General features: G+C 38.2%; 3 protein-coding genes across 3 annotated transcripts in view; 2 read left to right on the top strand and 1 right to left on the bottom strand.

The window, feature by feature from the left end:
* Positions 1-4,515: 4,515 nt before the first annotated feature.
* On the bottom strand, positions 4,516-9,816 carry LOC120775456 (heparan sulfate glucosamine 3-O-sulfotransferase 6). Its single transcript, XM_040105642.1, has 3 exons — positions 9,470-9,816; positions 6,755-7,317; positions 4,516-5,290 (listed from the first exon to the last, which is right to left on the bottom strand). Exons 1-3 carry the CDS (start codon positions 9,605-9,607, stop codon positions 4,783-4,785), a joined length of 1,209 nt encoding a protein of 402 aa, XP_039961576.1. The 5' UTR covers positions 9,608-9,816; the 3' UTR covers positions 4,516-4,782.
* Positions 9,817-13,280: 3,464 nt separating this feature from the next.
* On the top strand, positions 13,281-14,894 carry LOC120775500. Its single transcript, XM_040105707.1, has 3 exons — positions 13,281-13,334; positions 13,390-13,635; positions 13,708-14,894. The coding sequence occupies exons 1-3, from the start codon at positions 13,310-13,312 to the stop codon at positions 14,892-14,894; spliced, it is 1,458 nt and encodes a 485-aa protein (XP_039961641.1). The 5' UTR covers positions 13,281-13,309.
* Positions 14,895-20,949: 6,055 nt separating this feature from the next.
* Positions 20,950-22,261, top strand: part of LOC120775697 — a 10,320-nt gene continuing 9,008 nt past the window's right edge. Inside the window, exons 1-2 of the mRNA XM_040106008.1 lie at positions 20,950-21,285; positions 21,402-21,659. Coding sequence (XP_039961942.1) covers positions 21,213-21,285; positions 21,402-21,659 — 331 coding nt within the window. The 5' untranslated portion in view covers positions 20,950-21,212. The remainder of the gene's footprint in view (positions 21,286-21,401; positions 21,660-22,261) is intronic.

Below are 22,261 nucleotides of genomic sequence, written 5' to 3'. Positions count from 1 at the left end.
GTTACTTTTCTATAAATATTTGTAAATGCAATTTTAATATATGTTCGTTCCGCTCAGCGCTTTGTAATTAGTATAAACATTATTTTTTTGTGGCAATATATTAATGTAACTTAAGTCGACTTAAGTTAATGTAAGTGTTCTTGAACGATATGCTCCAGACGCCATCTTTTATCTCATTTTGTAAATATGGAATAACTTTGTCAGCAAGAAACACCTTTTATATATGAGATTTACATAACTGGTATTCTTACAATTTCGTTGGATTATCTGCTACATACAGGATTTATCGAATGACCACACGAAAATTAACTCTGTGACGATGCTTTCGACACACGGGTTCGTCTAGAGCTCATTAACTTTTCGAGAGCTGCTGGCAATCACACAGATTTTCAAATAATCCCACAAAGAGAAGTTTTTAGATCCGAGTGGCAAATCATCATCAGCTAGTTTTACATTCGGGAATTCGTTGTTTGACAAGACACGATAGTCATTGCCAATAAGTAAAGAGCCAAATAGTGTCCAGCTACTTGCGAATTCTCTTTCATATTCCTGCTAATAGCCAGCATATATGTATTTCGCCTTGTCCTCATTAACCATCAGACTTATGTGCATTGGCAGATTCCCTCTTGTCTGGTTTTTCTATGTCAGTTGGTCACAATGGTAAAAAATCGTGCCTGCTCGAAGTTAAAAAGGTCACAAGATAAGGGATCGCCTAGTGGAAAGATTCAGAGAGGTCCGTTCTGCTCAACAGAATATTAATTTATAAAGAATATTTGATCAATGATGGAACGGCCAGGTCTATTATGGCTTGTAAGCACCTTTCTTTAAGACAATATTCAATATTTTCACACCGACATTAAACATGGAGCACCCTGCATTTTGAAACAAAGCTTTAGCATTGGGAATTTCACCTTACTCAAGTTGAGAATTTGAGGTTATGAAAAGCTCTTTAGCAAAAAAACAAAAAAAAAATGATTGGTTTACGTCGACTTAGGCTTTTTTAACATATGCGCACACATTTCTATTCGAAGAGCGACTATCAAAAACGTACAGCTATCGTTTGCTTTCAAAGTATATAATAAATATAAATGTATATAATATTTGTTAATATATATAATATATATGCGCCAGATCGACTATATTTAATGATCATTACTACTACTATTACATTTTTCATTTGCTTTTGTTATTAAATTGGAAAAAGCCGAGCTTACAAAAAATATTCTCTACATAAATACTAAATATACTTTGGCTACAGTCTCTCTAAGTATTTGTATATACTATTTTATACATATGTACGAGTATGTATAATTGGAATGCATGTATGTATGTATTATATTTGAGCCTAGAGGCTTTTGCGGCCTTTATTTGTGTGTGTGTGTGTGTTACACAATGCGCAAGTAAAATGAATGGAAGATCGCTTGGTCATTTGATTTATCTACCACTTAATATATATATAACTAGATAGAGAGCTTAATCTAATATTTTTGTTACTTTTTGTAAGTATTTTAAGTAGCGAAAGTAATATTTTTGTAAGTAATACTATATTGCATTTTTAGGTTATGTTTATATGAAAAAAGCTCCGCTTTGATTGGCATGCAAGTAAGCTACTATTTTAAGCTAAATTTATGTATATGTGTGCGTGTGTTTGTATTTCGCTTTAAAATCGATGCTTTAATTATTTTTATTCACTTCTTTATTGTTTTTGTTGTATATACTCAGTAATATTATTGTTGCTATTGTGTTGGTTGCGTTGGCTTCGTGTTGGTTTTTGTATTCGTACTTTTTAGGCAATTGATATCGGTAGTACATATGTATTATTAAAATGCAGAGAGCAAAAAGGAACTATGATGCTTGATAAATAGTGTGCGAGAATAAAGCTACAATGTTTTTAATTTTCGATTTTCGATTTTATTTGCTTTTTGTTTTGCTTATAATGATTTGCAAGTGAATTATTTATGAGTTTGAAGCGTGACTTGGAAAAAGGTTGTGCTTTAAGAAATGTGGTAATACTTATATACCGTTACGGCAAAACCTATGAAGAAGATGTGGTTAAGAGTCCTTCCCACGACAGTCGGGTCTAAGTAACCGAATACGGATTTTTAGCCGGAAAAGGGTTGCCAATGCGACTGCAGGAATGTTTTGTGCCGCTACAACAACAACTGATGGTTAAGAAGGAAGATAGAATAGAAAAGAAAATAACTGAGGCTTTGCACTACGACCTATAGTCTATTGCTTCCTCTTCTATATCCCATTTGGTCACAAAGGTCTAGCACTCTGAACAATTCCAGGAGCGTGCTGGACATGACTGAGGTGATGTGATCCCTGTCCACGTAGATGGAAAAACCGGCAGTTTGCGCAAGAGACGCTCTTGTTGGACAAGTGCTTCCTGAGGCTGCAGTGCCCTGTAAGAGGGAGGATAGAAGGTGGAGTCTACTGTGACGCTCTCTATCAACTTAAATTTCCGGTTACCAGTCTAAGTGCCTTTCAAGCGGAAGTAGCTGGCATTAAGATAGCGGTATATATGCGAGCGTTTCAAACAAGTCAAGAAGTGCATAATCTTATTAGTAAAAGCTTCACACTTTTTTCTTGCTATACTTATATTGGTGCCTGGTCACAGCGAAATCCCCGGAAATTGCAATGCTGATGAGCTTGTTAGAGAACAAGCTCCGATTGGAAGGAAATCGGTTTTTTGATGCCCTCTTGCGTTCCAGCTCAGCATACGCTGGTAAACAAGCAGAACTTGTACGTTTGAGAGTTCATTTCTGGCCTAAAGTGAGCCAAAAGAGGTTTTGACTGAACACTGACCAGTATGTTCACTCCCGGTGAGGTTTTGTCAGACGCTTTTTATCAAACCTGTATGGAGTAGGCCAGTTGGAATCTATTTTCCTCTATTTTGTCAAACTAACCTAACAAACTGGCTGGGATTGATATTAACCGCCTTAATAAATTTGTGGTTACTTCAAAAGGCATCGTCTATCTATGTTTTTGGGTAACACAAAGGACGAATTTATATATTTCCAAGCGAGCTATATCGATACCTAAGCTAACCTATATACCGTTACCATTACTGGATATTATTGGTCGGTCTTAAGGTGTTCGGGAAGAAAATTTGCAAAAACTTATTAAAATATGAATTTTTTGAGCAGTGGATTTTTTTATTTAGCGGAGTAAGACATTGAGTGTGCTACCGACTATAGCGATCTTCCAACTTTGTTATACCACTTTTTTAGAAGTAGAGTCTTTCTCAGCTATTAGCTATAGAAAAAATGTAAATGAAAAACTTGTAGGAAATTTTATTTGCTACAAAAAAGGTCAGAGCTATCACTAATACTTTTCGAGATATTCGGCTTTTTAAGTAAGGCTATAGATATTACATATAAAAAATCTCTGAAAACTCCATACAGGCTTTTGCCTTCGGACTTTTTTGTAGCAAATAAAATTTCCTGCAAGTTCGTCATTTACATTTTTTTATAGCTCTTGTCATTTTCGAGATAAATTAAAAAAAAATCGGTTTTTATGGAAAAATCAGGTTTAGAGCCTCGTACTACCTCGCCGGTGTGAGTTTCGACTTTGTCGCAATGGAAACTTTTGTAGAGTGTTTAATTCTGAGGAATATGTGTCTAAAGTCAAAGCGATGCAATAAAATGCCTCTGATCTATAGAAATTTAAAGATAAAAAGTCACGATTTTCGTGTATTTTCAATGGAAAATTTTTACATGCCTCGGTCAAGTCCTTAATGTTAATATTAAGGTCTATAATTTGTAGAGAATTTTTGTTAGGGTATTTCCAAAGAAATTTCATGAAGGGATTGAAAAAAATGAATAGTTAAAAAAAGCCCTAATGTATATGATATCTTGATATATACAATAGTCTTCCTTGAAATTGTTAAAGTGTCTAATATCCGCCCTCAACCGAAGTTTTTGAACTTTTTTACTTGTTTAATTTAGCAAAAACTTTTTGGCTTTGCGTTAATTCGAAAATAGATCTTAGAGCACAGCCTTTCTTCGATCATGCTTAGATACAACTTTAGATCGGTTTGAAGACAAATTTTGAAGAATTTTGTCAAAAAAATATTTATATGAGTTCAAATTAGATCCGTGATCGGCATATTTTGATCAAATGTTCTACCCTAATGTTCAAAAACTCAGATATTTGCATATTAAATCGATCTACATAGTTGTATATCACATAAATTATATAATACATCTATTCATTTGCTGAGATGTTGATTTCATTTTTTATTTGGTGCGTGAAGTAATGATTTTTCGCGCTTGCAAGTAAACGTATCTTTTTATGCTAGTATTATAAATACCTATGGTATGTCAATATGTATGAAACGCTTACGCTAATGATCTACGATTTGTATGTATGTAATTCGTATGTGTAAACTACGAGATTGCAAAGTTCGTTTATAAAGTTTTGAAGCAAAAATTGTGCATTTCCGACGATCATTAAACAAACGAGTACCTAACTACTCGCTCGTTATCACTTACGAGTACATACTAAGTATGTAAATTTGGCTAACAACAGCATAGTTGATACCACTTTTATATGAATGTATTCGTACATATGTATATACATACATACATATATCGTAAATATTTTCGACGAATATCGTAATTTTTTCGACCATATCGTAATTTTTTTGTCGAAGATCGTATGTCTTCTGACAATATCGTAAATACTAACTTCGTTCAACGCTTTTGAAGCGCTTGTAATATTACTTCCGCCCGCTATATACATCGACTTGCCCTCATAAGACGCTTGTGTGTATCCGCTTTAGGGCCAAGCGAAATTGATGCCGGTCATTTGGTAAAATTTGTTGTTGAACGGTCGATAGAATTCGCGCAAACGTTCGATGGCAGCTTCCTCTATGTGCGGATGATTGCGTCCTTTCGTCTTGCCCAAACAATGTGGCGTGGAACGCGCTTCCGACTTGAATAGACAGGGGAAACCTTTGGTGGCGTTAAAGTAAAAATGTTTCTCAGTCACGACGCGTTTGAGACCCAAGAAGTCTTGTACACGTCCAATCTCATAGGCAGGATCCATAATAAGCCGTTCGCCGCTTATGAAGAGCAATTGCGAGAGCGGAAAGTATTTCAACCACTTCTCCAGATAACGCGAGTATACACCTATTTTGACCGGTCCCCAAGCGGTGTCCACTACCGCGAACGAGCCGTTGACGAAGGCTAAATCTTCGAAACGTTTCATATCCGATTTCTTGCTGGCCGCTTGCGTATAGTCGGATATGGCTCGTGTCACAGGATCGCGCACAACAATTAACAGCCTATAGGAAAGAAAAGTAATGTGTAGATTTTGGAATTTACTGAATTTAATAAGAAGCAAAACAAAGTTTCCAAAGTAATGACTCATAGTTATTTAAGTAGTTTTGTCCATTCAATTGAATTTTGGATGGTCAAGCCAATAATAAACTTAATAGGTAAGTCACTCATTATTCCCATCCTGTTGATGAGTCGACGTTACGAGTTTTCGGGAGAAAGGTTCTGCGGAAGATTTTTGGTTCTTTGCGCATTGGCAACGGTGAGTATCGCATTCGATGGAACGATGAGCTGTACGAGATATACGACGACGTTGACATAGTTCAGCGAATTAGGAGAAAGCAGCTACGCTTGCTAGATCATGTTGTCCGAATGGATGAAAACACTCTAGTTCTGATAGTATTCAAAGCAGTGGCCGCCGGATAAAGCAGAGAAAGAGGAAGACCTTCACTCCGTGTTAATTGTCGCCAAAAAGCGAAAAGAAAGAATGAGTGGCGCTGTTGTAAACTCGACTATAACAGCGTAAGCGCTGTCTACGACAATGAAGAAGAAGAAGCGGGAACCGCATTAACCTAATTGTCGCCAAAAAGCGAAAAGAAAGAATGAGTGGCGCTGTTGTAAACTCGACTATAACAGCGTAAGCGCTGTCTACGACAATGAAGAAGAAGAAGCGGGAACCGCATTAACTCGCCCTGAAAGTACAAGAGGCCCTTGATAGTTTAGGGTATATGATGAGCTTTTTGTCAAAAAAGGAATATTTTGAAAGAGGCTTCGTAGGGATTCTGATATAAGATATCAATAGCCGATTAGTTTTCGAACAACTTTATAGGTTTCGCCGATGTATCAAGGTCGTCCAAAAGAGATCGAAATGACAATTTTCTTTTTTCTATATTTCAGATAAAGGAGAATTATGATTTCTAAGAAACATTTTTCAACGTTTGAAGATATTTTCAATAATTCCCTATCTGACGGATCACGGATCTAGAGTTAGATAGCTAAAATCATGCAGAAAGAAAAGTAGTTATCTGGTATGAACGGAATTTGAAAAAATTTTGTGACTGAATGATAGGACTGTATTTTAAGAGTGTAAATGACTTATTCTTTGTATTAAAACACACTTGGCTCTTCATTCTGTGGCCTGTCATTTTGTAGAATCGTTTGGTGGTGGCGCTCGCCCTTCTCTTTACTGAATTTTTAAGGAGGCAAGTCTTTACCACTAAGTTGCTAAACAGAATAAGTCTAGCCTTAGCTGTGGTTAATAATGGTTCTCTTCCCATTTTATCTTAAAATATAGTGCTAGATATTAGCATACGCACCTCAAGCCGTCACCTAACAAAGGTATGTTGCTACTTTGAGAAGCTGACGTGAGTACAGTATTTGAGGTTATGTTAGAAATAAGATTCTCAAATAAAATAATACAGTCGATCTAATCTGTTATATTATAATTTTGTTTCGCCGCGCCTTTAACTCACTTTGTCGCCGCATTCATTTGATGCACCCGCTGCGGCACCTCTTTTGTCACAAAATAGCTCGGCGTCTTCTCCATTGTTATTTGACCCTCAATGGTGTAGGGCATGTGGTGGCGATACCAGCGCAGACCACGCTGATAGTGACGATCAAAAAAATGCACCTCACAGCCGGCGGCGCGTACATCCGGATGCAGACGTATGAATTCAAGTAGCGCGCGTGTGCCGCTCTTCTTCACGCCAATGATGAGCGTGTCGGGCAGATGACGCGACGGATGCAAACCTTGTTGACGTAGGAAACGATATTTCGGTGAACCGTCAGCAGCTTCCTGTGGCGGATTGCTTGCATTGTTGTTGTTGTTGTTGGTGTTGTTATTTGAACCACTTAACGTCGCAATATGTACAACGGATGAACCGTGATTTCTTAAGCTTAAAGCTTCCTGTGTATGTTTCGATGCCACACCGACGACACTAACGCTGTCATTTGAAGTATCTAGCTTCGTGGGTGGCGGTGTTGTAGTAGTAACGGTGAGCTCGTCATCGGTAAAAAGTAGGCCGCGAAATGGATTCTGTGAGATGTAAATTTTTGTTAGTTATTAGTCAATATAAGTTGATTTGAGGAGAGCCTTAACTTGCTTATAACATTTGTAACGTAAAGGGTGGCTCATAAATTGTAGCTTCACGAAATTTGACAAGGATCCAGAGTAATGCTACAACCACCGATGAAATTGTTTAGATCGGACCACTATAGCACATAGTTGCAATACAAGCTGAACAATTGGAAACAAGTCCTTGTATGGAAAACATTTTATTTGACTATGTATCTTCTTAAAATTTGGCATGGATTATTATCCAGTCCGAAGAAATTGTTCATTTCGGATCACTATAGGATATACATAGCTGAATAGGATACAAAACTGACCGATCAAAATTGAAATAAAGTTCTTGTATGGATTCTTTTGTATTTACTACTATGTATGAGCAAAAAATAGTAAAACTTTGTTCATAATTTTAAAATTCTTAATTTGTTCTTCAAAGTGTATGTCGTCCCTCTCAAAGTAGTCCCACTTGGCACCAATATTTTTTTCAATCCTCGAATAATCCTTCCGCAATAGCTTTAATTTTGTTTGACTCAAATATAGCGCTACAAAAGTTTTTTCAAATAGAGCAAAAACGGTGCAGGATATCGGTGAAATTTTGTATTCCTCGGAAAGTACATATGAGGCTAGTAATTCACTCGCTGAACCCAATTTTCGACGGTTTTCCAGCTTAAATCGGCCGATACTGGTGCTATTTTACGTTCGATATTCATACGAAGTTCATCAATCGTCGCTGGCTTGTTGGCATAGACTATAGAGTTGATGTAGCCCCCAGGAAATAGTCTTACGGCGACAAATCGCACGACCGAGGCAGTCCATTGACTGGGCCATTCAGCCAGAAATGAAACTCATCGCTGAAGACGATGTTTCGATGAAAATCCGGATCCTTATCAAGCTCAGCTCAATTCACGAACATACGACGATTCTGGTGGTCAAGCGGCTTCACTTCTTGCGTCAATTTGATCTTGTAAGAATGGAGGCTTTTCAAAAAAATCGCCACAACGACGTCAAAGAGAGCCCAACGCTTGAGATCGACGTGTGAAGGACTGACATGGGTCTTCCTCAATTGATGCGCTAGTGGCAGCAAGCCGGCAACATTTTGTACTGTGCCTGTGGATTGAAATTTTTCCACTTTTTCCTCGCACAATCGTTGATCTGACAGGACGATTATGACGACCATAAATTGGACTTAGCGCTCTTAAAGTTGAGGCCACTGACTCCGATTAATACATTTTAATAATTTCCACTCGTTGTTGGATCGTATATCTTTCCATGACGATTTCGGCAAACCTTACTGAAGGGAAACGTCAAAGGAACGGGAAAATATATGACATCGTTTGTTGTCCTTATTGGTCTATTTTTGTAACGTCCTATAGAAAAAACCCGTTAATATGTTAATAACTTGTCGACAGTTTCCTTGAGGCCGGTCGGAAGGAATTCGGAGTGCACCACATCTCGATAATCGTAGAAAACTGTCAACATAACCTTGATTTTGGACCTTCTTTGAAGGCTTTGGCTCACCTTTGCCACGATATTTAGCCGATGGATTGTCTGTATCCAAAACTTATCGCCAGTAATAATACGTTTTATGACATCTGGTAATCGGAAAGCATTGTTTCACAGACGTTAACGTGACGCTGTTTCTAAAAAAATTTAGTGATTTTGGAACTAATCGTGCCTTTACTTTTCTTAGACCCAAATGATCTTTCAAAATGGTTTTCAATAATCCTACCGATATTTCAACGATTTTAGTAAGATCCCTGGCTGTTTATCGCCGAATGCACTTTATGCAAATCAGGGAGACAAGCGTAAGTTCTAATGATTATTTTGATAGGACATTTGGCACGGGTACACTGACAGTCAAACCAAACAAAAAAAAATATTTTCGATATTTAAAGTAAAAAGTCTTACTATCTTTTGCCCACTATGGTATGAAGAGTATTTAGCTGCGGTGCAACCGAAGTTTACGTTCTTTCTTGTTACACGTTTAAAAGCCGGTCACTATATGAACCACCCTTATGTGTGTGTAGCATCTGCAGCATAATTTGCTTACAGCCGATTTAATGTAAGACATCTCCTTGGTGTGCAAAATAATATCAAATCTATAACGCTAACCACGCACCTTTTGGAATGTCCGACTAATGCTTGTTAATAGGCACGAATTGAATGTATATGATACATATATTAGGGATATGCAAATTAGCAGCGTTATCGCCAAACTGCGATTACTGAGATTGTTGAACCAGTTCATGACAAACATACTGCTGCGGCGCTGCCCTCGTTGCTCGTTTTCTCCATCCAAATCACACAAAATGCACAAATTCGGTCGACTTGACGATATTAATAGCGCTCCGAACAACTACCATTATAAGTACACACATCACAACTTGTTCAACTTAACTATGGCCACTACATTTTGCTAAAAATCACTGATTTTCTGATTTTCGACAGTCACTACATTGCTGTGTGTTGCTAGAATAATTGCACAATTGCACTAATTTGACGAAGAGGAAAATTTCCAAAATTTCCTGCAACGATTTCCCAGCGAAAAGGGTTGATTTCGCACAGCTCGGCTTGATTGTGTGTGATGGTGTGTGTGTGTGGGTGATTGAGCGTTAAGGCGAATGAGGGCAATTTACAAATACCTATCCATATACATATATAGAAGTATATGTGTCGATAAGAAATCAAGTCAAACATTTCTATAACGTTTGTATGTGTGTGTGTTGGTGTGGGCGCAATAAATGTCAAATATCCGCCATGAAAGTGGCGAGGAAGGTTTGCTTGCCTTCCAAACTTCACGCATTTCGCCAAATGATAAAGACGAATGACGCACAAAAACAGAGCATGAAAAGCAGAGCAGCAGCATACATAAACAGAAGCCGCTACAAAAGCGCTCCAAAAGTAAATGTCAAAAAGGATAACTGACAGCTCGCTTTATTGGTAGAACGCCGCTGCCGTTGGGGGTTGTTTATTGGCAGCGAAAAAGAGCGCTTGCTGAAAGCTAGCAAAGCAGCAAGCATTTTTCCACACCGCATCCACATTAACATACCATTCAGGTACTACTTTACGCACTGTACGATAACCGTTTACGTCGAAGTTCGACGAAAATGCGCTCTCGCTGTGCCGAAGTGCGCCCCTGCTGCGCGAAGTTGGCGGCTTATTGCCGTAAACATTTGCAGCGGATGTTGAAGGGTGAAATGCTGTTATCAACCCTGCGAGCGTTCGTGCCGGCAGTTTCATTCATGAAATTCGGCGTCTTTGCCGAATTATTTGTACTTGCGCAGTTCGTATTCCATTCGGAGCAAATCGCTGCTGGCTCGTGATTATACGGAGCGTATGAGTTATTACTTTGGCTAACTGAAAGTTGATTGCACAGTGTGTTTGTAACATAATACCAAAACTCGGTATGACTGGAAGATATTTGCGAGCTGCTTAATTCAACTAGACTACCGATAAGAGCGGTCTGTTGTATCTGTTTTGAAATTTAGCGTACTCTTGAATTCACGGTCTTCAATAAAGCATCCAAGTTGTTGAATACTATATTTTCGCATAACTATTGTCCGTTCCGAAGAAAGTTGACATTAGATGAGATATAAACCCTTATCATTCCTTCATTACTTTAAAGCATGGCACATTTTTCGACTGTTAGCGAGAAGTATATTATAAGTTAGTTCATTACACCAACGTGGACAGATTTTTTTTTTAATTTTGGTAATGCGAGGGTTACTGCTTTGCTGTTTTTTCTTCTTTTTGTTTGGCGTAGACATCGCTTACGCGGTTATAGTTGAGTTTACAATAGCGCGCCAGTCGTTCTACGTTTTTGCTGTCTGGAGCCAATTGAAGATTCCAAGTGTAGCCAGGTCCTTCTCTACCTAGTCTTTCCAACGGAGTGAAGGTCTTCCTCTTCCTCTGCTTCCTGCGGCGGGTACTGTGTCAAATGCTTTTAGAGCAGTGTCTCGATTCGCTGAACTAAGTCAATGTCACCGTACATCTCGTACAGATCATCATTTAATCGACAGCGGTTTTAGCGCTTGCAAATTCGCAAATGACCATAAATAGTACGCAGAACATTTCTCTCGAAAACTCGCAACGCCGACCATCCTTCCTTTGCGTAAGGAACCCAGCTGAAGCATGAACGTCTTCATTGAAATCGGTAAAATCTCAAATATCTTCCATATTGAGAACCATTGTGTCAATTTATTTTATTATGGTGTATGTTTAATTTGATTTCATTCAACCATCACGATGTCTAAAATTACAGATAGGGTTCTGTTACTCATTTTCAATTGGAGAAAGATTTTGGCGAGACCTAGCAGATTTTATAAATTTATCCGATTATCTGAATTCTGGTCGTTCTGAGCTTTGGATATGTGGTTTCAAAACTATCTTCCTCGGCCAATCCATAGTTCATCCAAAGTATAGGCAGGATTTCGTCACTTTCTCTTGAAATAGAGTATATATTTTTTACGCTTGGTATTTGAATTTCTTCATTTTGGGTTTTTTGCTTTCTGTGTTATTTAGTTCGGTTCAATTCTTGCACAAGAAATACCAAGAAATTCTAATGAGATTAATTTTTCGCTGGAAATTTAATTTATTCTCACGAATGATAATTATCTGCGCTTCTGCTTCGACTTCCCGCCTCCTTGTTTCGGCTGACCTCTCGCGCCGTCGACTTTCTTACGCTGGTTTGGTAATGTTGACGTGCGATTTTCGATATCGACATGTAGCTGTTTATTTGTGGTCTAGGGGTTACCATCGCTCATAACACTTAGCCAGAATACCCGCATAATCCTTCGAACACATCGGTTAAGGAAAGATTGAAGCGTTAGTGAAACACTCGCAGTAATGTTTTACGATTTAAGTTACAAAATACTATCTGTAACCTTACTTGAGTTGGAGCTTCAATATTAATATAATTTTTGTAACGATTGGTTCGACTGTGCTTGTGCCAGAACTGAAGCCGCTCGACCTTCCCAAACGATATGTCTTCACTCTATGAAGTCTTGAAAAGTTCCAGGAAGATCCGACGTTCTCAAGCCAAATGTTTTGTTCAGCAATGAGGTCCATTTCTGGCTCAATGAGTATGTAAAGAAGCCAAATTGTCGCATTTGGGACAAAGACATTTCATAAAAAACAACGGTTTTGTATGGTTTGTGGACCGGTGGTAATCATCGGTCCATCTTTCTTCAAAAATGATGTCGGTGAGATCGTAACCATCAAGGGCGACCGTTATCGCGCCATAATAACCGACTATTTGATGCCTGAAATTGAAGCTCGTGATCTCGGCGAAATGTGATTTCAACTAGATGACGCCACTTCCCATACATTGCATTAATCAATGGATTTATTGAGAGAACCGATCATTTCAACTTTTGGGTCTGTGTGTGGATCGTGTGATATCACATCGTTAAACTTTTTCCTGTTGGGATATGTAGAGTCTAAAGTCTATGCGGACAATTCCGCTTCGATTCACGCCTTGAAGCAAAGCATCGTACGTGTCATTCGCCAGTAACCAGTCGAAATGCTCGAACGCGTAATCGAAAATTGAACTCATACGTAGCCGCGGCCAACATTTGAAAGATATCATATTAAAAAATTAAAAGCCAAAGAATGTTCTTTCGAATAATAATAAACATTTCCCATTAAATTTGAAGTTTCGGTGTTTTTTCTTTAAGAAAGCAGGGAACTTCGAAATAGATCACTTTTTATAAAGAACCATTTGGTGTGAAGTAAAACTCTCACATAACTCTCCAATCACATTATTGTCTCTAATCAAAGATAACTTCTGTGGCACAACACTTTTTATCTCAACGCCTAAGATACCTAGCAATTTGAAGAGTGTGTCATCGATGCAAGAATGCGGAGATAGCGTAGTAAATCAAACGTTTCGAAAGCCTACAAGCGCGCAGATATAAAAATAGAACAAAGTGATCAGTTATTATAGTATTCTCACACCGAAATGTACCATTTTCCAGATATTTTTGGTAAACTAGAACAGAAAGTTTGTGTCTATATTTTCATAAGCAATTTTATTTTCAGTTTTCCTGTGCTTATTCGCGAGTGGCTGCTTCTTCGGCTATTACTGCAAGCATGCCTACGTCTACGACAATCTGTGGGTGCATTGGCACGCCATACTAGGTGGCGTTGTAGCTGTGGCCTTGGCGGGCGGCTTAACTTTGCGCAAATATTTAAAACGCCAGCAGAGTTATGATCACTTCTATGTGATTTTCTACGGTCTGATATGCTACCTTATCAGTTGTTGCTTCATGCTGACGGGCAACTTAAGTACGTTGCTTACAAAAGAACAAAAACAAAGCGCCGCTTCTATTAATATGCTCAATACTATATTATTTGCAGATATTTGCTTTTACTTCGGCTTCATCGGCATTGGCACTACGCTCATTCCCTGCTACAGCTACATCAGTTTGCGCAGTTCGTCGCGTGGCCTGCGCCCGGCGCGCATAGCATTTGGGAATGCACTGCACTTCGCCGGCTTCACGGTGGGCTTTAGCGTATTCAACGAGTTCGAACCGATCTATTGCGGTTGGATCTATTTGGTCATTTCGCTCTTCATGCTCGCCGGTGTCGTTGTGAACGAGGTGCTCCAACATTTGGGTGTGCACAATTATAAGGTATCCTTCGATCTGGCTTTCAATCTGCTGAATGAGGAGAAACTTGTGTTTCTGCCGAACAAATCGATCTATGCGCTATTTGTGGGTCGTGATGACTACTATGTGCAGCGCAATCGTCAATGGTGGGTTGTGGGCGTGGCTGCCGTGTTGATGTTGGAGCGTGCGCTGCTATACTCAGCGTCGTACCTGCAGCTGGCTTGGAGCTCCACTTTTGCATATATGGCAACGCAGTATTTGTACGGTCCATACGTGCTCTACACGTTCGGTTGTGCGTTGGGTAGCGCCTTGATGGCACGTTACAAGCCGAAATTGTTGTACCTAATGTTTGGCGTTATCAAAATTACGGCGCTCTCTGCGTTGCTGGGTGTTTATGACGAAAATGCCACAGAGCAATGTTTCTACTTTCTGTGCTTCTACTATACCTGCATCGGCGTGTATTCTAGCGTGGTTTTCCAACTAGTGCTCGAATGTACGCCTTTGCTCTACACCGAATTGGCGCTCGCTGTAGCTTACGTTATAGAACTGCTCGTCTTGGAAGTCTTAAAGTACGAAACGTTGGCAGATGACAATTGGCAAGAGTTGCTGGGAATCGGTATATTCAATATACTTTTAACTGCAGCCTGCATTGGACTTGTATGTATTTTTGTGCCGCGCTCACGTGGTCTCATTGAAATGCGTAATAAACTGATGGGTGTGAGACGGCGCCGACCTTCGACGCCACCACAAACCAAGCTATGGAATACGAATTATTTTGTGTACCACGATCTACAACCGGACGATGTGCGTTGCGTGAAGTTAGATGGCAATCGTGTATTTCAGCAGTACCCGAAAGAATCAGTGGCGAGCGAGGAGCCGCCTAAGATAGGTGAGCGCCTTGCAAGTATTTGTTCAGGGAAGAAAAGTTTCTATTGAGGAAAATCCGGAAAGCCCTCCGCGCAAGTTTCAAAATTTTCAAATGCGATTGATACAAAAATCTAAGACATAATAAATTTAAATAAAAATTTACCAAAAAAAGAATTTTAGCTTCCAATTTTGTCGAGTTTTCAAGTATTTTTATAATTGCTTTATTGGATGAGTGTACTAGTCTAGATTTTATGTTCAGTTAGAAGTTAGAGTGTGAGCGCGATCGGAGAACTGCTCCATGAACATCGCTAAAGAGCAGTTTTGCGATAATTTCGATTATGCAGTTTTTATCGAAGGGTTCATAACTCAATGAAACTGAAGAATTATGGTTAATGAAGATGAACTAAAACCGAAAACGAGTTCGTCATGTTACTTACTCATTTAGTTTCATGTGAGTTTTTCTTTCCATAACGGCAGACAAACTTGTTGAGAAATTAAATCCGGGGAAGTTGAAAAAAAGTTAGATCTGTTCAAAAGTTAGTGAAAATAATTAAGAAATTCGCTATATTTGAAATTTTTGGAAAAAAGGGAAGAACGCCACAAGAGCCACAATTGAAATTTGTGAAGTTTACGGAGACAACGCTGTACCAGTTCGTGTAGCACAACAATGGTTCGCTCGTTTTCGTTCCGGAAATTTCGATGTAAAAGATGCACCTCGTTGAAAAAGTCGACGAAATTATGGAAAAGATTGAGCAAGACCGTCACATAAGCAGCCACGACATCGCTAAGGAACTTAATATTCATCACCAAACAATTTTGAAACATTTGAAAAAGGCTGGCTACAAAAAAAAACTCGATATTTGGGTACCACGTGAATTGCCTGTGAAAGATTTAATGGACCGAATTAACATTTGCGATTCCTTGTTAAAACGAAATGAATTCGAACCATTTCTGAAGCGCATGTTAACAGGAGACGAAAAGTGGATCAAACGCGACAATAATGTGCGAAAAAGATCATGGTTCAAGCGTGGTGAAGCTCAACAAATGGTCGCAAAGCCAGGATTCACGCCTAGAAAGGTTATGCTAAGTGTTTGGTGGGATTGGAAAGGAATCATCCACTATGAGCTGGTCGAACGATTGATTCTATATTTACAGTCAACAACTGAGAAGATTGAAGCAAGCTATCGAAAAAAAAACTGCCAGAACTGATCAACAGAAAGGACTTCGTCTTCCATCAGGACAAGGCTAGATCACACACATCTTTGATGACTCGGCAAAATGGGCGAGCTTGGCTGGGAAGTTTTGATGCATCCACCATATAGCCCTGACCTTGCACCATCGGACTACCATTTATTTCGGTCAATGCAGAACTCTCTTAATGGAGTAAAGTTGGCTTCAAGAGAAGCCGGTGAAAATTACTTGTCGCAGTTTTCGCCGAGAAAACAGAAAAGTTTTACACTGATGAAATAATGTCTCTAGCGGAAAAATGGCAAAAAGTGGTCAACCAAAATGGTACTTATTTGATTCATTAAAATTCATTGTAAATAAAAAAAAAATAAGTTGAAGTTTTATTCGAAATACGAAAAGACTTTTTCGACTATCAAATACTTTCAATAACATTTTTTTGAGTACATCGTGGTAATCATTACTTGCATCTTTCTTGTAAATTTATAAAAATGTACCATTAACACATACATTTATCAGCCAAAAAATATTAGAACACATTTCAGAAGTCATAAAAGTCAGTTCTTCGAACTTGTCAATGGTAATACGTTTACTTCTACACTCATTTCTCAAAATCTTACATCCTGATATCACCTCATGCCGTGACCTGTTCCGGAATTTGATTTTAACAACGGTTTCGAGGATTGGAAAAAAAATCTTTGTCACAAGTGAGTTGGGACCAAGGACGATTACTTTGAGGGGGACGGCATAGATTTGGAGTAATAAATTAAGAATTTTAAAATTATGAACAAAGTCTTACTATTTTTTGCTCATAGTAGTATAACTACAAGTAGTAAAACTATGAATATTGAATGTCGCTCCCACTTTACCTCTACTCTAATAAGGTTGGAATTTCCTTTCGAACAACTATGGCTATGAACGTTTTTGCAGGTGCAGAACGATTACAGATACAACAAAATTTATGTAAAAAATATCATTTTTGTTTGTGGTATCTCTGCATATATGTAGTAACAACTGGATTGTGATTCTCGGGCAACATCACTGCTACTTCGATGTTAAGAAGGTTATAACGATTAGATATAAGAGCGATAGATATAGGGATTTCGCTAATTATTGATGAGTGTACATACGCATCCAACTCCTTAGAAGCATTATGTGCATACTAGGTGTGTTCAAAAAATAACGGGAGTTTTTGTTTTCTGAAATAAATATTTATTTATTCGTCTTCAAAATAGTCCCCATGCACTTATGCCAGTGTTTATTACAATTCGAAAAACTTCTCAAACACGATTTTTGGTGTAGGGAAAATATGGAATATTATACTATATACGGGGTATTCCATACCAAATCGACCACTTTTGAATCCGACCCCTTTAGATTTTGCTGAAACTTATCCATCCTTTTCTACCCTTTGAAAAAAATTTTTGAGAATTTTTTCAAAATTTTTTGTCCAACTTCAAAAAAGTTATGAATTTTAAATATAAAAAAAATCGGCCCACTCCGGAATTAGCAGGGATAGTTGTCAAATTAATTGAAGTTTTTTTGAGGAAAAAAAAATTAAAAAAAAATGGCGAACTTCCAAAAAAATTGTCAAATTTTCAAAAATGAAAAAAATAAAAAAAATCGGCCCACTCCGGGATTAGCAGGGATAGTTGTTAAATTAATTGAAGTTTTTTTCGAGAAAAAAAAAAAAATGGCGAACTTACAAAAAACAATGACGATTTTACTTAAAAAACAGATTATTTTATATAATTGATGGTGTTAAATTTTTTTTCGTGTATATTTTCGAAAAGTTCATTCAAAAGCAAAAAATTAAAAAAAAGGTCCCCAAAAGTCAATTTCTTCAAAAGTGGCTATTTGAAAATTAAAAAGCCATTTTTTTGAAAAATTCATAACTTTTTTGATGTTGGACAAAAAATTTTGAAAAAAATCTCAAAAATGTTTTTCAAAGGGTAGAAAAGGATGGATAAGTTTCAGCAAAATCTAAAGGGGTTGGGTTCAAAAGTGGTCGATTTGGTATGGAATACCCCATACATTCATATGTATATGGAAAAACCGCCATCATATCATTCACGAATATTTGGGTATGAGAACGTTCTTTGCAAAGTGGATGTCGCGCGAGTTCAATACTAATTACGTTCTGGCAAAAAACGACGAGGTGATGATTCTGAGCAGTGAGTGAGATGTTCAAGCGTAATAAAAACGAGTTTTTGCAGTGATATGTGTCAATGGATAAAACACGGCTACTCTATTTCACCCCGAAGTCCAATCGACCGTCATCTGAGTGGATTGTAAACGATGAACCCACACCAAAGAGTGGAAAAACAGCAAGATTATGCATTTTGGGATGCGCATGGAGTAATTTTTACTGAATACCTTGGAAAAGGAAGGACCGTCAACAGCAACTATTACATGGCGTTATTATACCCTTTGTAGGACAAAATCGCCGAAAACGGCGACATTGGAAGAAAAAGAAAGTGCTGTTACACCAAGCCAAAGCACCGTGTCACAAGTCATGGCAAAAATTGCTTCCTCATCCACCGCATTCTTCAGAAATGGCCGCTAGCGACTATTTCCTGCTCACAAATCTCAAAATAATGTTCGCTGGGAAGAAATTTTCGTCGGATGAAGTGGTCTATTTTCAAGCAAAGGACAAATCGTACTACAAAAATGATATCGAAAAGTTGGAGAGTCGCTATAATCAGTGTATCACCCTGAACTATATTGAAAAAAAAAAACCGAATTTTGCAAACAAAATGTTTTTCACTATGGTAAGCCAGTCAGTGCTGCGCAATCATTAAACATGGAATACGGGTTCTAAAATATTCACAACTTCGAAACGAAGTCTTCGACACAAGGAATATATACCAACTCCAAGAGTATGAGATCGGGAAGGTTTTATAGACAATATAACCAAAACCCATTATGTTCGCAAAATTTATACGAATGGATAACAGAAGTTCCTCGTCCTCGATGGAAATCAGTATTGACAACAGATTTTTAAAGTCAACAAAAGGGTCAAGAAAAAATCATGATCATTGGGCATACTGTGTTAATTCTCTCAATTTAATTAAAATGTCTCATATACTGAAGTCACTTATCGAATGTACTACTTTTTTAAAGAAAAAACCCAGAAACTTCAAATTTAATGGGGAGTGTTTATTATCAGCCGAAAGAACATATTTAGGCTCTCTATCTCTTTCAGTGTTCAATTTTCAATGCCTCGTTCGAACATTTCGACTGGTAAATGGCGAATGACACTCTAGATATTTTGTTCCAAGGCCTGAATCGAAGCGTGTCTGCATATACTTTAGACTTTACATATCCCCATATGAAAACGTCTAACGATGTGATATCACATCACCGTGTGGGAAATGGCGCCGTCTTGTTGAAGCAAATGTCACTGAGATCACGACTTTCAATTTAAGGGATCAACTATTGGGTTACGTTCTCACCGGCATCATTTTTGAAGAAATATGTACCGATGATTCTACAGGCACACAAACCACATGAAACCATTTGTTTTTCTGGATGACATGGCAGCTCTTGAATCTCTTCTGGTTGCTCTTCGTCCCAAATGCGGTAATTTTGCTTGCTTACATACCCATTAAGCCAGAAAATCGCTCAACAAAATTTGGCTTGAAATCATCGGATTTTCTTGGTACTTTTTAAGAGCCCATAGAGCGATGTCGCCTGAGAAGTTCGAGCAGCTTCAGTTCTTGCATAAACTGTATTTGGTATGCTTTAAATTTAAGATCTCGACGTAAAGTGCTCCATGTCGTTCCCTAAGTCAGTCCGAGTTGCTGCGAACGGCGCCAAATTGACTCTCCACGGTCTTCGTGTACACCCTCAGCTTCGGCTGCTATATTTTCTTCACTGCCTGCTGAACGTGGTTTATTCGGTCGAATATTATCCAATAATGAATGCTGGGTCTCAAGATGGGTGATGGTGTTGCGAATAGTACGCTCAGTAGGCCAATTGTGTTGACCATAAATTCTTTACAGAAAGTGAATTTTCGTAACAAAGTTGAACGATTTGTACACTTTGTTCAGGCGTAAGTCTTTCCAATTAAGAAGAAAAAGAAGAAGTCTTTCCACGATGAAATGCCAAACAATACTGAACAAAAATATCATGGCTGCTTGACAGACTCACGTCTGATCTGTCAAAAGAAAAAACTAAATTTTTAAAACCTCCCTTGGATCACCCGTTATATAAATTGTATCTGCCATGCAAAATATTCTCTAAAGAAATCGCCTTGTTTTTAGGCGCTCACATTAGGTGTGCTCCCAAAATTTATCAGAGCATGGTGTGACTCTTATTCTAGGGTGTTGCTAGCAATTTTTATGAGTATAAAATATACGTTTTTGTTTTGAATATATACCTTTTATGGAAATAATTTAGATAAGCGATATGTTGTCATTTATTGGAAAATTGCAGGGCAACCCTGACAAGTTATTGTTTATTGTAATAGTGCTCCTAAATAGTTGCACGTTGCTGTATATATGAACTCTTTGATTTATAGTGTTGTCGACTTCTATTATCTGTATAAACTACCCACCCGATTACTCGTTGAAGGCACTGTACTGCCTATGCATGTGATTAATAAGTAATTCAGCTTATTTAATTTTCTTGATATTGACATTTATTATTTCTAGCAAATAATCAGTAATTTATTATATTTTTGGATAATCAAATAAATAACTGCAAATATATTAACGAATGAGTAGCATATCAACAAAAACTTTGTTTTCCAAGTTGCCAATGTTCAGCAGCTCGCCCGACGGCCCAGCGAGTATGCCAAATCGGCTACTTCATGCGCTCACACATGCTCACTAACCAATCTTATCATATCGCGTTTGGTAACGGACTTTATCAGAGAATTTTTCAAGGCAAAAACAAAAGGTTGGACACAAAAATGAGTTAGCACCGATCGGGCCCATACGCAGCGTGTTGCAACTCAGTGCGGGTCGTCAGACTGCGAGAGACAATTCATTGAAACGGCACTTGTGTAACGTGGTCATTGTCCGGGACGTCGACGATTTTTTGTAACGTTTCGACGGGGAGTTTTTAGTTACATTTACTAACTGTAATTTAGTGCGGCTATGCGTTGAACTTCAGCTACGTTTTATTTAAGTTTAATTTTTTTTCTCGATCTGCGACTGACACCCTGTATCCGAACTTGTGGAGAAGTGAGCGTGTGGAATGGCGAATAAAATTGCAAATTTGTGGGAGAATTTCGTCAACAAATTCTTCCTGTTCGCACCGACCTTTGTGGGTACGTTGCAATGAAAAGCAATGAGTAAAAGAAAGGTGGAAAAATAGTGTGAAAAAATTGGTGAAATTGCAAAAAAAACTAAAAAAAAATAATAAGTTTCCATTGCATTTTTCTAGTGTGTTTAACCTTCCTGCCATGCGGCCTCATATTCGGCTACACGATATGCTCGCTGATCGCAGAACGCAACGTCAACGCCGGGCTCATCGAGTACGGTCCAATGATATTTGGCGGTTGCACCGGCTTCGTCATTGCGCTCATCATGTTTTTGGTGAAATTCCTCAAGGGACGCATCATATTTTGGCATATTCCGATTCTGCTGTGCGCGGGCGTTAGCAATTTGCTGGCGAGCTGTTTCTACTTTGCTAATGACATGGGTAAGTTTTTCAAGGCGTCCGCTGACTCATATGAAAATTATATAAATACATATGTATATGTGTGTGATCAATTTGTGCGTAAATGTGTAGTTTATGGTGCGAGGTCTAACAATATGGAATTAGGTATAAAAGAAAAAAAGCACTTTTAGTACGGAATCGCACACACATATGTCGTTATTAAGCTACTCGTTGTACTTTTACCTAGTCAAGTATTTACAACAACGCCATTTGGCAGTTAATCTTCCGTTATCGGCACTTTTGGCTTTAATTGATTTCGACAGTTTTGCTGCTATTTCTATACTAGGGTATTTACTGAGTCTTTCTACTTACAGTAATACTATAAATTATACAATTAACCCACCTAATCTATGAATGAGAGATGACGGCTGTGCTGTTTGTCGTCGCTCAGTCAAAAAACGTGATAATAAATAGAGTGAAAATAGAGTTAAAATACGGGGAACAACTGCTTCAATATGAAAACTGCGCTGTCTTCAAGGTTGTATATACTACTGTGCCCAAAAAATAAGGTGACATTTGAATTTAAACTGCGCGCGTCGAAGGATTCTGAGAATTATTTTTGTTTTAGGTTGGTAGTGCTGTCA

Source organism: Bactrocera tryoni, chromosome 4 (genome assembly GCF_016617805.1).
Source record: "Bactrocera tryoni isolate S06 chromosome 4, CSIRO_BtryS06_freeze2, whole genome shotgun sequence".
Classification (NCBI taxonomy): domain Eukaryota; kingdom Metazoa; phylum Arthropoda; class Insecta; order Diptera; family Tephritidae; genus Bactrocera; species Bactrocera tryoni.
This window is presented reverse-complemented; position numbering and strand designations above follow the sequence as displayed.